The following is a 15343-nucleotide window of genomic DNA, read 5'->3' as shown; positions in this document are numbered from 1 at the left end:
TGTCATAAGAAGTTGATAAGTTTCATCATGATTACTATTTTATCAATAGTCACAACCAAATTTCCAGCGTGGACAACTACCCATAGATTTGCATTCCAGTTTCAACTCGATTTGTATTCGATTAAGAATTAACGTATTAAAATAAGATTTTGCTTTTGTATGGTGAATCGATGTAAATCAACGCTTTAATAGAGCAAAGACTGGTTAATTGATCAATTAACTTCTGTGCGAAAAGCTAATAGGCACTTGGAGACACATATTCGGCATTTGGATGCTTGAAATGATATTCTTATTATTACATTATTAGATGAGAGTTGACAAAGCCTAAAAGCATTATATTTGTAGAGCTTTATTTGTCTGCTTGTGTCACATGTGATGTAGGCGAGGTTGGAGTCCGATTTATCCCATTTTTTAATACGAAATTATTGATTATTAAATTATATTAAAATTAGACAATTAGTTGCTGAATTAATTATGAATTATAAATTATGAAATTTAATCCACGAAATAGGCAGATAACCGATTACATTAATTTGTATCCTCCAAAGTCCTGTTATACAATGCAATCATAATACCGATTTGGATGTATGGTATTCAACTGTGGGGTACGACCTGTGCAACCAACATTGATATAATTCAGAGATTCCAATCTAAAATGCTTAGAACAATAACGGGTTCACCATGGTACATGCGTAATGAAAATATCCATAAGGATCTTGATATTCCTATGGTAAAGAAGGAAATAGAGGACAGCAGAAAGAAATATATTTCTAAACTTCGTGAACATCCAAACCCATTGGCAAATGCCTTGGTACATTTCAATCAAACTCATTTAAAAAGAAGATATCTACCTGCCTACTAAAGAGCAACGTTCTACCAAAAAGCTCAAACACATTCTTGAGCTTACTTAGTTGTAAATAGATTTAAGATTTTAATACTTATTGTTAGGCTTTAAACAAAGCACATTCAATAAATAAAGAAATATTGAAAAAAAAAATAAATTTGAGAGTTACAAAATTGAAATATTGTAATGAAACATGTTGCATGGGTATAAGAATTACCCGCTTGTTGACACAATTAAGCTTTCTGAGTAAGTGGGCGCTATGGTACTTTTTTTGTGTACTCAGCTGCATGGTTACGCTTTGTAACACTCAAACAATATGTAGTTACCCTTAAGATTTAAGGCACATCGATCAATCGCACGCAAAAGGTATCAGTGGCTAATTGTGATTTCGTGTTCAGCAGTTTATCTCTCAATTAATTAGAACATAATTGTACCCACGTGTGCATGATTATTGTTGTTGACATGGGTACAAAGAGCGCACATGTCGCCAATAAATGGACGCGTAAATGCATTTAGGGATATTATTAATGTGACAAAATAAGGCTAGAATTCTACGGAAATTAGTAAAATTGTAAGCGCGTGATGCGTTAATGAGCGCATCATCGGTAAAATTGGGGGAATTCCATTTCAGCGTAATGTTGGTCGAAATTACCAATAATTGTAGTTATTAGAGAACAAATTTTTTTGGCAATGTTTTTTTTTGGTGATTCGTTGGAGACATACAAGTGAAAGGTTTCAGTGATATTTTATTTTACTTCAAAAATAATTGTTCCATAAAATCCTCACAGATCAGACACTATCAACATTTCAATAGATAACCATCTATGATCTTCATAGATCAGATCCATCATCAAAATTTTCTGCAAAAGATATAGTATGTATATATATTGAAGTTCTTCAGTGTAGAGTTCCCAGAACTTAGCAAAATCATTCTTGTAGAGGGGTCTCTTTGTGCCTCTCACTGACAAACCAGTCTTTGATCTAAGCTGCTGAGCATGAAACCACTGCAGAGAACGCTATCATAAATATAAGCGAAAATACCAAAGCTGGTCTAACAGTATCTTATAGCCACACTTAAAACAAACTCTCACTGCCACACTTCATAAACTGAAACTGATAGTGAAAATGACAACACAAATTTTGAAGAGAAAATCTTTTGTGTACAAACAATTTCAAACTTAATTAGCTTTTTAAACAACTACTTACGAGTGTGTCAGCTCATTTTGCAGCTATGTACGTCGAAAACTTTCACAATTGACTGACACTATAATAAAAGCAAAATTTAAGAGCGCACACATTCGGTTTAATTAACTTTCGAGCGCTCGCTCGCTTGCTCGCTGTGGTCTATGCTGTCAGCGCCCAGTCGAGGCGCTTGTGGTCCCTAATAACCCACAAATGCGACACGTTGCACACACACACCCATACACATTTGGCATAATTAATTTCCATTTCTTGCCATTGCACGCTTCACTGGCTCATGATTATGGAAGTTTCGGTTGTAACGGCTGTCATTTGTCTTCGCTAACACGCTCTTATGACTTGTCAAAAGAATTTTCCAACTCGCAATGCAACGTCAATGACGGCGCGGCACTCGTGGCTGGTGGGACTCAATAAAATGCCAATTGTGCGCTTCCGTCATTGTGTCCGTCCGTTAGTGTGTGCACTGTCCGTGGGCATATGGCGTCACAAGACTTGTAGAGCGACAGTTTCAAATTTCTTGAGTGAATAACACAAATAATCTTTTCAATTTAGATAAATGTAATTTTTTTTGGAAGCCTCATTAAAGCGAGCAGTTGGTGGGCTAATGGAAAAGGTTGTCGTGAAGGTCAGGCATGCTTGTCGAATGTTTGGAGATTTATATTCGAGGAATTGTATTCTACTTATATATTATATGGATTTATATCAATTGACATCTATATCTAAATTTATATCTATATATTCGTCTTTGTATCAATTTGGTTATATAGAAAACAAAGCTTTTTGTTCCGCTGGTTTCTTAAGCGCAACTTTTTGCTTTACTTTCGCTTTTCTAACTGTTTGTGTGCCGTTCCATAGCTCGGCTTAAGTTTCCGTCATGCTCGTGCTGGTTAATTATGCGTTATGCGGCGATATAGTGTTTCCCCTGGAGAAAGCCAGCTTATTGAATTGCAGTTTGCCAACTTTTTATTGCTTGTGTGCGGTGTTGAATTACCACTGCTCCTTTGTGTTGTTTAGCGGTTGGGGTGCGAGGCATCCAATTTCCATATTTCGGCAAAGTAAGTTTATGTATTTGTATATCTTTGAGTCTAAGTATATGAGAGATTGTACATATATTTAGCCAAATTCCATACCAATTTAGTTTCTATTATAGTGTAAAATTCGCTATTAATTATAAGGGCACTCGCCCATAAAGATTTACATATGTGAGCTAAGCTATGTTATGTTATGCTATGCTATGTGTATGTTATGTAATTTGATCACATATGTATATACTTATATATAATTAGTGAGGTTATTGACCCTCTATTGGCTCTACAACCGATGGTCCATCTAGGCCGAGAACACAAAACTTCGCCAGTAGCGTTTATCCTTTCGAGGTCGATATGCACTTGGTTCTTTCATCCTTCCAATCCCACATTCCCTGGAATTTTATGCGCTTAACTAAAGGGTTTTTCAAAAGGGGCAGACCGATATGGACAGCAAACGACGCCATAATTTGTCCGTTATTTAGACATCTCTCTACAGTAAGGTTTGCCAGACCTCAACTTTAAGAGCCATGTCCAATTTATGGTCGTCATAATCGTCATGTCTGGTCGCTCGATGATTACCGAATATTTTTGGCCCGAATTTGATGATATCGACTTGGACAATATGTGGTTCCAACAGGATGGCGCCGCAATTCACACAACGAATGTCACAATCTATTGATTGAAAACCAAGTTTGGTGAACGTGTTATCTCACGAAAATAGGGTTCAGCGTCTGGACTTCTGTAAGCTTGTCCGTGGTGGCCATGCATACGTCGTAGAGCTCATACAGTTCGAAGTTCCATCTTTTTCCGAATTCATCACTCACCCGGATGTCTCCAAAGATATCCAAACACCAGTCTCTATTGAGTATTTTATTTATACTTGTATATCCATCTAAGTCTAATATTTTTTTGTTCTATCATTGCTGTTGTGTTGCTCTGGATTTTATGTTTTTAACATTTATATTTAAAATCGGTGCATAAAAAAAATATCTCAAGTATCTCCAGAATATATCTTTAAGCACCGTCCATGCTTCTTATTTTTGTTATAACTTTTTGAAACCATTATTAAACCATGAAGAATAATGAGGTTAATGTAGTATAATTCAACGTTGCTTCACTTCACACAAATATTTCAAACATTCATCTTAACTTTAAATTCCTATGGCTATATTATTTGCAAAAACATATAAAGATTACACTTGACGAAGGAATCTCTACAGTCTGTGTAAGACAAGTATTTAATTACAATTGTAGGATTAGGCGCTTAATTATATGTACACTTAGGCAGCAACGGTAAATCTAGAGCGCAAGGAGAGTTCACTAAACTCACATCCAAATTGAATTTCTTGCAGAAAACATGGCATAGGGTGGCCTAAATATCCTTTGCCGCATACTAAAATCATCTTTGAATGCTTAAATGTAATCCATGATGAATCAACATTTCGCAGCTGAAACATGGCTACCAAAGCGCGACTACACAAGTAATCGAATTAAATATCTACATACGAGTATTAGGGTGGTGCTTGAAATATGGAAAAGTAAGAAATGAAAGGGACTGACATCAATTGTGGTACTTTCAACTAATACTTAAGTTTTAGTGGCGTTAAATATAAAAACTATTCGTGCACATTTAAGGCTCACCCTTATGTATGAATGTGCGCGTTAGAAATTCCAGTTCCACATCCCCTTACCGCAGCTTCTCGCCATTAAGGCACACACGTGCTTAATTCCCAAATACGCAACACGATATTATTGGTCTAATCGACGACGTCGTCGTCGCCGCTGACATTGTCATAGTTGCCAGCACTGCCAGCAATAATATTTTCTTGGCTACTCAATTAAATTCTGAGTACGACTTGTTAAGTTCGTTATTTTCGCTGCGTTTCGTTTTCTTTGCTTACTTGAATACGCACACATTTATAATAAGTCTTATTACATTATATTACCGTCCAACGTCGAGGACATGTGGGTGTAATACCACATATCCCTACACAGGTACTCATTCCGGTCTGCGAAGCGTGAAATACGTTTTGTTCGTGTGTGATTATATTTATTATCTTTGCCAGCATTATGGAATTCTGCCTGAAACTTCGCGTTGAGTTTTATTAATTGCTCGTGTTTCAGTGTGAAAATTCCAACAATTCACGAACGGGAGCATTTTTCATTGTAATAAATCGCAAATGATTTGAGGAATTCAGTTGGGAGCCAATTCGGGAAATATAATATCATTAAATATAACAATATGGCAATTAAACCGAAATTCTGTTCATATTAAAGATGAATTCTTGAATCTCGATAATATTTCAATTATTCATTTGTGAAAAAGAAGATGTAGACAGGTTATATATAGTAGCAATTCTCTTAGGTAAACTTTAAAATTCTTAGCTTTCTTGTGATCCAAACCGTCGCAGTAGTACCGTGGGAGATTTTGAACCCACAATCTCTATTATACACTTGAAGGTCCAAGTTTAAACGTTTTTGGAATTCTATAAATCGTTTTCAGGTAAGAAATATATATATATTGGTTGCCGTTAAAAAAATAGTCGGAATTAGAAACATGTCAGACAGGCAAGCGAGTTGCGCCATCTCTCGACAATTTCAAATTATTGTGATACTGATTTGTGAAAGATTTCTAGGCACAGCGATATATCAGGTAAAGGAAATTCTTGAGAGCTGCAAGTGCAGAGCTCTCTTCTCTCTCACTGGGTTAACTTTGATATCGAACCATTTCGATGATATGTATAAGTATAATATATATGCGAATGAGTTAGTCTGCAAGGGTTTCCGAGGGAAATGAACTTTAGCTTTACAACCAAGAGGCTTTTAAGGAGATGTGTTATCCTATAAGAGTTTTTTTATTAGTCAAAAGCTATGTTAGTGGACTTGAGAATATCGTAGTAGTGCTATTATTTCATCTCTCCTGACATATTCCCATTTTGTGGGACTCAGACTTACTACTTTTAACTGTACATATAATAGATAACTGAATATAATTATAATAATATTAATAGAACGTAATAAATGTGAATAAATGTCTTTAATTAAATTAAATTAATTCAATATTGTTTCCTTCTTTTCTATTGTTAATTGCAGTTAGTTGGAGCAAACGGAAATGAGTATCACTTCAAGCACAGGACATTGCCACACGCTCGCACAAGGAGGAGTATCACACATACGCGACTCTTGAAGAGTCATCCATTGGTGAGTAAAAAATATTACTTGTAAACTGCTTGTATGAATGTAAGAGTGAGAGATACCTTGGCTACGAATTAGTTCGGTTCTCGAATTGACAGTTCTTGAATAGATACAATGTCGCATTTATGTCGATCCGATCATCATTCGAATGGTTTATGAATCTCTCCCTTTAATGCTCAATGCTTAAACAGAAATCGTCGCTGATATGATGGGACCATGTATCAGTTGAAAAGCGTGCCTTTAGTAGAGGTTGTTGATCGTATCAGATCTCCCAGTGAGCTCCACACTTCGTGGGCTCCCGCAAGCAGTCTAACTACATATGAGCTTTAACCACATTTATATAATTCTCTGCATTTCAATATAATTGCCAAAATACCAGCATATTAATGAGATTTCATTGAACCGCAGGCAATGAAATGACTGTTGAATTGGATAATACGATTTGAATACTAGGAAATTGCATGCAGTCACAACAGTCACACTGAAGTGGGATACCCACACACCTAGAGATAGAGACAGACGGGCAGACAGACAGTCATAGCCGGGCGTATAACGAGTAATGCAACGTATATGCAAATGCAAATACAAATGTAAATACAGATTGCCAGCCGATTAATTCTGCGGTAGTTATACGCCTACACAACCAGCAATCACGCATCAATCGGTGAATCAACGGAGGAGTAGGATTTGAATGCTTCCGGCATGCTTATACTAAATATATGTGCGTCTGTGGGTGTAGTTATGCACGAAAGGCTTACGGCTTAATATTTCTATTTTAGTGGGAGCCGACTTGCGGTTTTGTAATTTGGTTCCAAAAAGCTCCGTTCGTGGTTACAAAGAGATTGAAAGTCATGAGTTAGTCACTGTCTTGTAGGAAGTTCAGGAGATCTTTGTACTTATTACTCTTACACTTCTAGATTGCTTTAAATAATCAGAGAGGGTCTTGGTTGTCATGTTTTGCTCATAATTTCGATTATTTAATAATACCTTCAGTGACTAACCCTCTTCACCTCGTTTCCTTTCAGGTCCACACAGCAGTTCAACAGCCCGGCTTCAAGCGTGTCAAACGCGGTCTGCGACCTGCGATTCCCGCTATTCATGGTCTCCCATTCGAGTCCACCTTTGGCGCAAAACCAATTGGACTTGAACCAAGTGATCCGTACTTCCCATTGCAGTGGTATTTGAAGAACACCGGTCAAAATGGTGGCAAAATGCGTTTGGATCTCAATGTGCAGGCCGCATGGGATCAAGGCATTACCGGAAAGAATGTTACGACCGCAATTATGGATGATGGTGAGTGGAAAGAGTAAAACTTAAGCGTGTTTTCTTTTAACTAATTTGTTGTGTTATTTACAGGTGTGGATTACATGCATCCGGATTTGAAGTTCAACTATGTAAGTACTATATAACAATTCTATGCCTTACATTTTGAGGTTATTTTGGTTTATTTTGGTTTATCGAATTATTAAATTTCAGTGTCAAAGGTTAGGGAACTCTTGTAGCAGTTCATATCCCTGATTTGAGACGGTAAACAAAGTTTGTTCTTTGTCTCGATTTAGTCTCTATCAGTCCCATTTTTTGTTGCTAAATAGCTATTTTTATCAAAAAACCGGCCATTAGCGTGCTTGACTCACCATACGCCATTTGTTATTTTTAACTACCATAACGTTACTTTTTGCACATTTCATGCTCTCAAGTCACTCACACTTTCTTTTTACATATCTAAAAATAATACATTCTCATATACTCTACATTTGCAAGGGTACACATTTGTAAGAGTCACGCACATCAAGTGGCGGCCACTCAAATTGTTGTGACAATGCACTTTTGACTGTGTGTTTACTTAAGCGCTCATTACAGTTTTGAATATTTAACCTTTCACCTTTTAGCGCCAGCCGCCTTCACGGTCGTCTCGTTAGAGTTTGGTGTTGTCGGCATTAAAATGCCACCAAACGACTGTGACGACGTGTACTGCTATGTGATACGTGAGGCCATTTCGTGAGTGGTGCGGAGCCAAAGTGCACATTTCGTCATGTTTATGCTTCATTTTGCACAGTAATTATTTACACGCAACTATTTTGTGGAAATTTTCGCACTACAGTGTAATTATGAGAGGTTATGTTGTGGTTAGAAGACTAAGTAGTATACTTATTGTAAGTATAGATGTGAAGGTGTTCAGATTTTTAGAGCTTTTTTAGTATTTTCAAAGTTGGAAAGTAAACTCTTTAGTTCTAGTATTTTTTCAACCAAAAGGTACTTCTGAGATTTTTTGGTTTATTCATATATGAAGGTATTGAGCTTTTTAGAGCTTTTTTAGGGCTTTAAAAGAGGATAGTAAACTTTTTAGTTCTATTATGTTTTCAGCCAAAAGGTTCTTTTGATATTTTCTATCTACTTATAGTAAGTATATACATATATGAAGGTATTGAGCTTTTTAGAGCTTTTTTAGGGCTTTAAAAGAGGTAGTAAACTTTTTAGTTCTATTATGTTTTCAGCCAAAAGGTTCTTTTGATATTTTCTATCTACTTATAGTAAGTATATACATATATGAAGGTTTTGAGCTTTTAAGGGCTTTAAAAGTTGAATAGTTTTTGTATCGTTTCAGCCAAAAGGTACTTATGATATTTAACGGTATAAAAAGCTTCTGAGTATATGGTTTAAAAAGATGGCTGAAAGTTCTTCTCCAACTGTTGAGCTTTTAAACTTCTGTTTAAGCTTTAAAGCTTTTTCAAAATAACATTTATTTTTCAAGTTCAAATAAAATAAAATAAAATTTGAAAAGGGTTTTTATTCTACATTTTCTGCGGTTTAAAATAAACTGTTTTTGTTTTTTTTTTTTTAATTTAAGTCGTATGGTTTACATATATGTTTATTAGAAAGCTCAAACATTTTAATAAACAACCTTCCTTTTTGTTTCTTTTCTTTCAGAATGCCGAGGCTAGCTATGACTTCAGCAGCAATGATCCCTTCCCCTATCCACGTTACACCGATGACTGGTTCAATAGGTGAGTTAATCTCTTGCTAAGCAGCCCACAAGCTTTTATGTACACAAATAAACACTCATATACAGTTATTATTACCGTTACATATTTTAATATGCATGAAAGATTGCTCATACAATGTCATGCAACAGCCATAAATATTACAAACTCACATAAACTAAATGTCACTTTTATATTACGCCACTGCGTGTCCACCCGTGAAATATTCATACTTTTAAGATGTGCCCTTGGCGTTTATTTCTTCCTCTTTCTGCATATAGTGGTGATTCGTGCATTATCACATTCGTTTAATTTCGCTTTTTTCCCCTTTTCTTCTCTTGTAGTCATGGCACTCGTTGCGCTGGCGAAGTGGCTGCTGCCAGAGATAACGGTATATGCGGTGTTGGCGTGGCTTATGACAGTAAAATTGCAGGTAAGTTTCAGCTTCCAACTGTAGCTACTTGTACTCGTACGAGTATGTGCCTCAAGGCAAATGGCTAATGTGTTGCGAAAACGTTTATTCCCTTCGTTGATTGTGCGTCGTAAAGATTATTACATACAAGTACACCCGTATATACATATGTCTTCATGAGCTAATTTCATTCATTAAGAATAGGTGCTCTGAATTTCGATGTCATCAAATTTGAAAAAAAAGTTGAAATAATTTGTTCCGGATTTTGATCTCGGCAAGTTTTTTCGGTTTGAATATACCGTCCCCTCAATATAACAATAGCGTATGTGCTCATACGCCATTATGTTTTTATTGCATATTTAGAATCTCCATCATTGATTCTATGTCTGGTCAAAATTTCGTCAAATTCTACTTCCACAAAGTGGGTTAAAATGTCATTGGAAAAAATGGTGTATAATTTCATGTTCATGTTTTCTGATTTGACAAAAACTTTAAACTCGATTTTCTTAAAACCCAAAAAAAATTATACGTTATTGTTATATTGAGGGGACGATACATACTTCCAATATATAGACTATGATATTTATGCAATAAAATTCGATCCTTCAAAATAACAAATCGGACTTGAACCCGAGGTAGTTTAAAAATACGCAAACATCGCATAAGTTTTCAAGTGAGCCAGGGGAATACCATAATTTTATATTTCATGGATATTATAGAATATGAAACGATGATCTTGATATAGCTTTCTACGCGGTCTATTAAAACAGGGTCATACACTCGAAGAGATTACGAGTAGTTTCTTTGCCTCTTCCTCTGTTGAGTAATCTGTATATAAGGCATTACTCGTTAGTCCTTTTCTTTCCCTCGATGGTGTAGGCTTTGTCCCATAATGAGCTATGTTGTTGAAATTCAATATTGTTCAATTTCAATTGAATGTCATCCCTCCGAAATACCCAAAAATTGCCAGAGTAAAATTTTGAAACTTAAGCCATCGCTGTATTTTAATAATTTATTTCATTCTGTGTGAAAAAAGCTGTCATCATTCATTCCCTTCAAATACAGTAGCTGCGGACACGACAACTTTATGGCCATCATTAAATAATTATTCAAAAAAAAAAAAACTACCCCATCGACGCTCATTATATATTCTGTAAATTTTTATCTTAATTAGTTCAGACAAGACAGACAAGAAAATGTCGGCAATAGTTTTTACTCCCACTTGCTTAGTTGAATGCATTTCATCCGATAATATCTTTAAAAGTTAAGATAGGGGAAAGAAGAGTACTTTTATACCATTCCACTGTTGTAAGTTCTAGGTTAGGTTAGGTTAAGTAGTTGTCTAAGATCTTGAGAGCTCCATTGTGACACCACCGGGACTGGAATCCCCTCACACTGGTCCTCTTTGAACCACCTGGTGGTCTTAATAATATTAAATAAACTGCACAGTTTGATCTACCAAACCATCGAAGAAACCGCGTCAAATAGCTGCGATTCTTTTCCTATACAGAGTCTTAGCTCTTGGAAAGCATTCACAGTCAAAACTCGCAATAGCACCGGTAGTCAATATTCTGTCAGTAGTCGATTATCTACTGTCAGTCGACACTCGCTATAGGGGTGATAGTTATTCTCGACTTGGGAAAATGTTTTCGTCGAAGCTCTTTTCAAAATCTCAAAGCAATTTTCCTATAAATTCGGGTGTTTTTTCGGATGTGTGGCTTTCAATGAGACAATACTTTTATTGAAGTCTTTTTATAGCTCTTACTTGATTTATACCCACTTTGGTTTGCCAATGTTTAATTTCACATTGAATGAACTTACTACGGATCAACGTTTATTGCTGATATGCGGCCACAATTGCTGCAAAACGTGATCGAAAATTGGAAATCTGTTTTAGAACATAATAACAACCCTTATAAGAGCAATCCGATCACTGTAACTCTTTTTATAAAGCATTGAATAAAGAGCAAAATAGCGGAAGGGAGATATTTGCCAAATTAAAAATAATAACGTTAAATTCTTGACCATAACATTTAATCATATGCGTTTTATTTCTCCTAACAAAACCACCCTTTATAAAGACCTTCGTAGAAATATTCACAGCTTTTGGCTACCTAAAAGCATTAATTAGTTTACATATCTGTGGTACATAGTATGTGTATGTAGTTTTGATAAAATGTTAACCATATGTTGCCACGCATATCCTTGACTCAATTTCACTTTTACCCACCGTAGGCATACGCATGCTGGATCAGCCGTACATGACCGACTTAATCGAGGCCAATTCGATGGGTCATGAACCGCATAAAATACATATTTACAGCGCATCATGGGGACCCACCGATGACGGTAAAACCGTTGACGGACCGCGTAATGCCACCATGCGTGCCATAGTACAAGGCGTGAATGAGGTAAGTGAATTAAAGCCGCTGCAGCTACATAACATACTCATACATAGCAGCATGTAGGAGGTACTCAAGCGAGTTAAATCAATTTCTGCGCCGCCACATGCGCATGCATACAAACATATGTACAACAACAAGTAAAACTTGTTACATTCCCGAATATCACACTTCATAAAAATAACTACATACATACAAACATATATGTGTGTGAGTATGTATGTGTTTATATATTTATTCATGCGGCTTTTAATGTCTGTACATACATATGGTATACATATGCATGTGTTTGTGGCATCCGGGCTAACTTCATTAACATGTAATATACGTTGTTCTTTCTCCCGCAGGGTCGCAACGGTTTGGGCAACATTTACGTGTGGGCATCAGGCGATGGCGGCGAGGAGGACGACTGCAATTGCGATGGCTATGCGGCGTCTATGTGGACAATTTCCATTAACAGCGCCATTAACGATGGTCAGAACGCACACTACGACGAGAGTTGTAGCTCAACGTTGGCCAGCACATTCAGTAACGGTGCCAAGGATCCCAACACTGGAGTGGCCACCACAGATTTGTACGGAAAATGCACAACCACACATTCCGGCACGAGTGCCGCGGCACCGGAGGCAGCCGGCGTGTTTGCGCTCGCACTCGAGGCAAAGTAAGTGCGGCATACTAATGCCAAGTGGTAATTTTACTAAGTATGCATTTAAGGTAGATGGCGGCAGAAGTGCTTTAAATATTAGTTTAAATTCGAAATTCGTTTCTAGTACAGATGAGTTCGCTAAGTGGTCTTTCGAAGATTTAGTACATTATGGAATATAATATTAAGCCCTACTGTTTGAAGACTCTTTATGATGCTCATGAAAGAGTTGACTTCTGAATTTATAAGTTCTGAACATTTATGAGACTGTCTTAAAGATAAGAACTTATCCGAACTGATCTCTTTAAGAAGCACCTTATAAAGTTCGATTCATGGAACTGCGAAAACAAATTTGATACATAAGTCCCTTACAAATTCGAGTTATGAGAAGAAAGCCTCTTCCATTTGCTTCGGCTTCTTTCGCGAGCTCAAAACTTTTGTGGAGTTTAGTTTATCTTGGAACATTCCGCACCGTCCTATATTAACGATCCGACGAAAGTGTTGAATATAGACTTTCTTCAAGTGTTTCTTACCTCAATCGAAACCAGCTTCATATTGGGAGTCTTTAGGAAGCCTTTTCATTGGGGATTATCTATTTAATAAATAAAGTTGACGCTATCGACCATGAGATCCCAAAGAAATACTGTTATTCTTATTCAAAGTAATAATTGGCAATCTAATCTTATCTAATTTTAACTCCATCCTCATTTATATTTGCAGTCCATCGCTGACATGGCGGGACATACAGCATTTGACAGTGTTGACTTCCAAGCGTAACTCTCTCTTCGACGCTAAAAATCGCTTCCACTGGACTATGAATGGCGTGGGACTGGAATTCAATCATCTCTTCGGTTTTGGCGTATTGGACGCAGGCGCCATGGTGACCTTATCCAAACAATGGCGTTCAGTGCCGGCGCGGTATCACTGTGAAGCAGGGGAAATTGTGGAACCACAGTGAGTAGAAACACAGTTATCAAAAATATGCTTCTTATTTAACAAATATTCTTATTACAGTCCAATTTATACCGGTCGTTCAATGTTTCTGGAGATAAAAACGGATTCCTGCAAGGGCACTGACACCGAGGTGAATTATTTGGAGCATGTGCAGGCGGTGATCTCCGCCAATGCCACGAGACGGGGAGACCTGGAGTTATTCCTCACTTCGCCCATGGGTACTAGGTGAGTGCCTATATCGCTAATTATATTTCTTCTTTCGAAGTTTATTGTTTATATCATATCCTTTCTTTACAGATCAATGATACTCTCGCGTCGCGCCAATGACGATGATCACCGCGATGGCTTCACAAAATGGCCGTTCATGACTACACACTCGTGGGGCGAGTATCCACATGGCACGTGGAAATTGGAGGTAAGCACAGTACACATTCTCCCTTATTTTACATATTTATTTAAAAATTTCTATTTATTTGTTTAGGCCCGATTCAATTCACCACAACCCCGCTCGGGCTGGCTCATCGAGTGGTCGCTTGTGCTGCATGGCACCAAAGAGGCGCCCTATCGTACGCTCTCGCCCGCTTCGCCGCACTCCAAGCTGGCCATTGTGAAAAAGGCGCATGAGGACCGCAAAATGAAGTAGACAAGTCAACCAGCAAAAAGCGTCAAAAACACAAGAAATTATTAAAGCGTGAAAGTAGATAAGAGTGGAGGAGGATCAGGGGCGTAATACCGCAGTGTAAACAATATGAGAAATGTGTGGTTAGAGAGAGAGAGAGAGTGAGAAAGAGAAGAGCCCAATGTTAATGCAGGTGGCAAAGCCGCAAACCAGAGTTTCAATAGAAAAGCAAATATAATTTTTCAGTTGTCAAACACAAAGAAAAGAAAAACAAAAACAAAAACAACAACAACATATAGTAAATATGTAGCAAAATTCTAACAGCTGCAAAGTAATGAAATCAATAAATATCAGCAAGAACAATTGACGTGAAGCAGATTGCGGCAGGAGCTTGGTTGCGCGCAATTTTTAGCAAATTCTTCTCAACATTTTTCTCTTTTCATTTTTATGCAAATATTCTCAAAAGTTTTTATTTCTTTCTAAAAGAAAAAAATTCTATAAATATATATAAAAAATTTAACGTTTCATAGTACTTGCCTAAGCTTTTTGAACTTTTGAAAATGTGATTGTAAATACATACATACATACATTGTATTTGTAGTGCTAACACTGTTCTGTTTAATATATTTTCTTTAAATAAAATAAATTTGTTTATTAATGCAAAAAGACTTCTATGCATAATTGTCAATGCGATAGCGCACTTACAACGCACAGGAAGCTTAAACACGGCATATATTTAAAAACATACGTAACACATACAAATTTATTGTTGTAACAAAAAAAATTTATTTTTTTAATTTCAAGTAAATTTTTTAAATTTTTTAAGTTTTTTGTTTTATTTATATAAAAAGAAATTATTAAAAATCATTAAAAAAACTTTTATTTAATAATTAATAAAATTAATGTAATGAAAATCATTAAAAATTATTCTTGCCATTTAATTTTCTAAAAACAAAAACAAATAAAAGAAATTTGTTAAAAATATACATTTTAAAAACCGTTCAGCGATTATTATTATTTATTGACATTAAAATATGGTTAACTTCCAAAATTCTTTATTCTATA

At 36.3% G+C, this 15343-nt stretch overlaps 1 protein-coding gene across 2 annotated transcripts in view; it reads left to right on the top strand.

The window, feature by feature from the left end:
• LOC105220360 (neuroendocrine convertase 2) overlaps window positions 1-15080 on the top strand; it is a 53384-nt gene extending 38304 nt beyond the window's left edge. For both annotated transcript variants that reach the window (XM_054234457.1, XM_011196805.3), the window contains 11 exons: window positions 6166-6273; window positions 7293-7560; window positions 7624-7661; window positions 9196-9272; window positions 9593-9681; window positions 11896-12071; window positions 12410-12723; window positions 13426-13659; window positions 13720-13884; window positions 13957-14074; window positions 14141-15080. In XM_054234457.1, coding sequence (XP_054090432.1) covers window positions 6166-6273; window positions 7293-7560; window positions 7624-7661; window positions 9196-9272; window positions 9593-9681; window positions 11896-12071; window positions 12410-12723; window positions 13426-13659; window positions 13720-13884; window positions 13957-14074; window positions 14141-14302 — 1749 coding nt within the window. In that variant the 3' untranslated portion in view covers window positions 14303-15080. The remainder of the gene's footprint in view (window positions 1-6165; window positions 6274-7292; window positions 7561-7623; window positions 7662-9195; window positions 9273-9592; window positions 9682-11895; window positions 12072-12409; window positions 12724-13425; window positions 13660-13719; window positions 13885-13956; window positions 14075-14140) is intronic.
• The last annotated feature ends 263 nt before the right edge of the window (window positions 15081-15343 follow it).

This window comes from Zeugodacus cucurbitae, chromosome 2 (assembly GCF_028554725.1).
Source record: "Zeugodacus cucurbitae isolate PBARC_wt_2022May chromosome 2, idZeuCucr1.2, whole genome shotgun sequence".
Lineage (NCBI taxonomy): Eukaryota > Metazoa > Arthropoda > Insecta > Diptera > Tephritidae > Zeugodacus > Zeugodacus cucurbitae.
The sequence above is the reverse complement of the archived record's forward strand: the minus strand, read 5'-3'. Positions and strand labels throughout refer to the sequence as shown.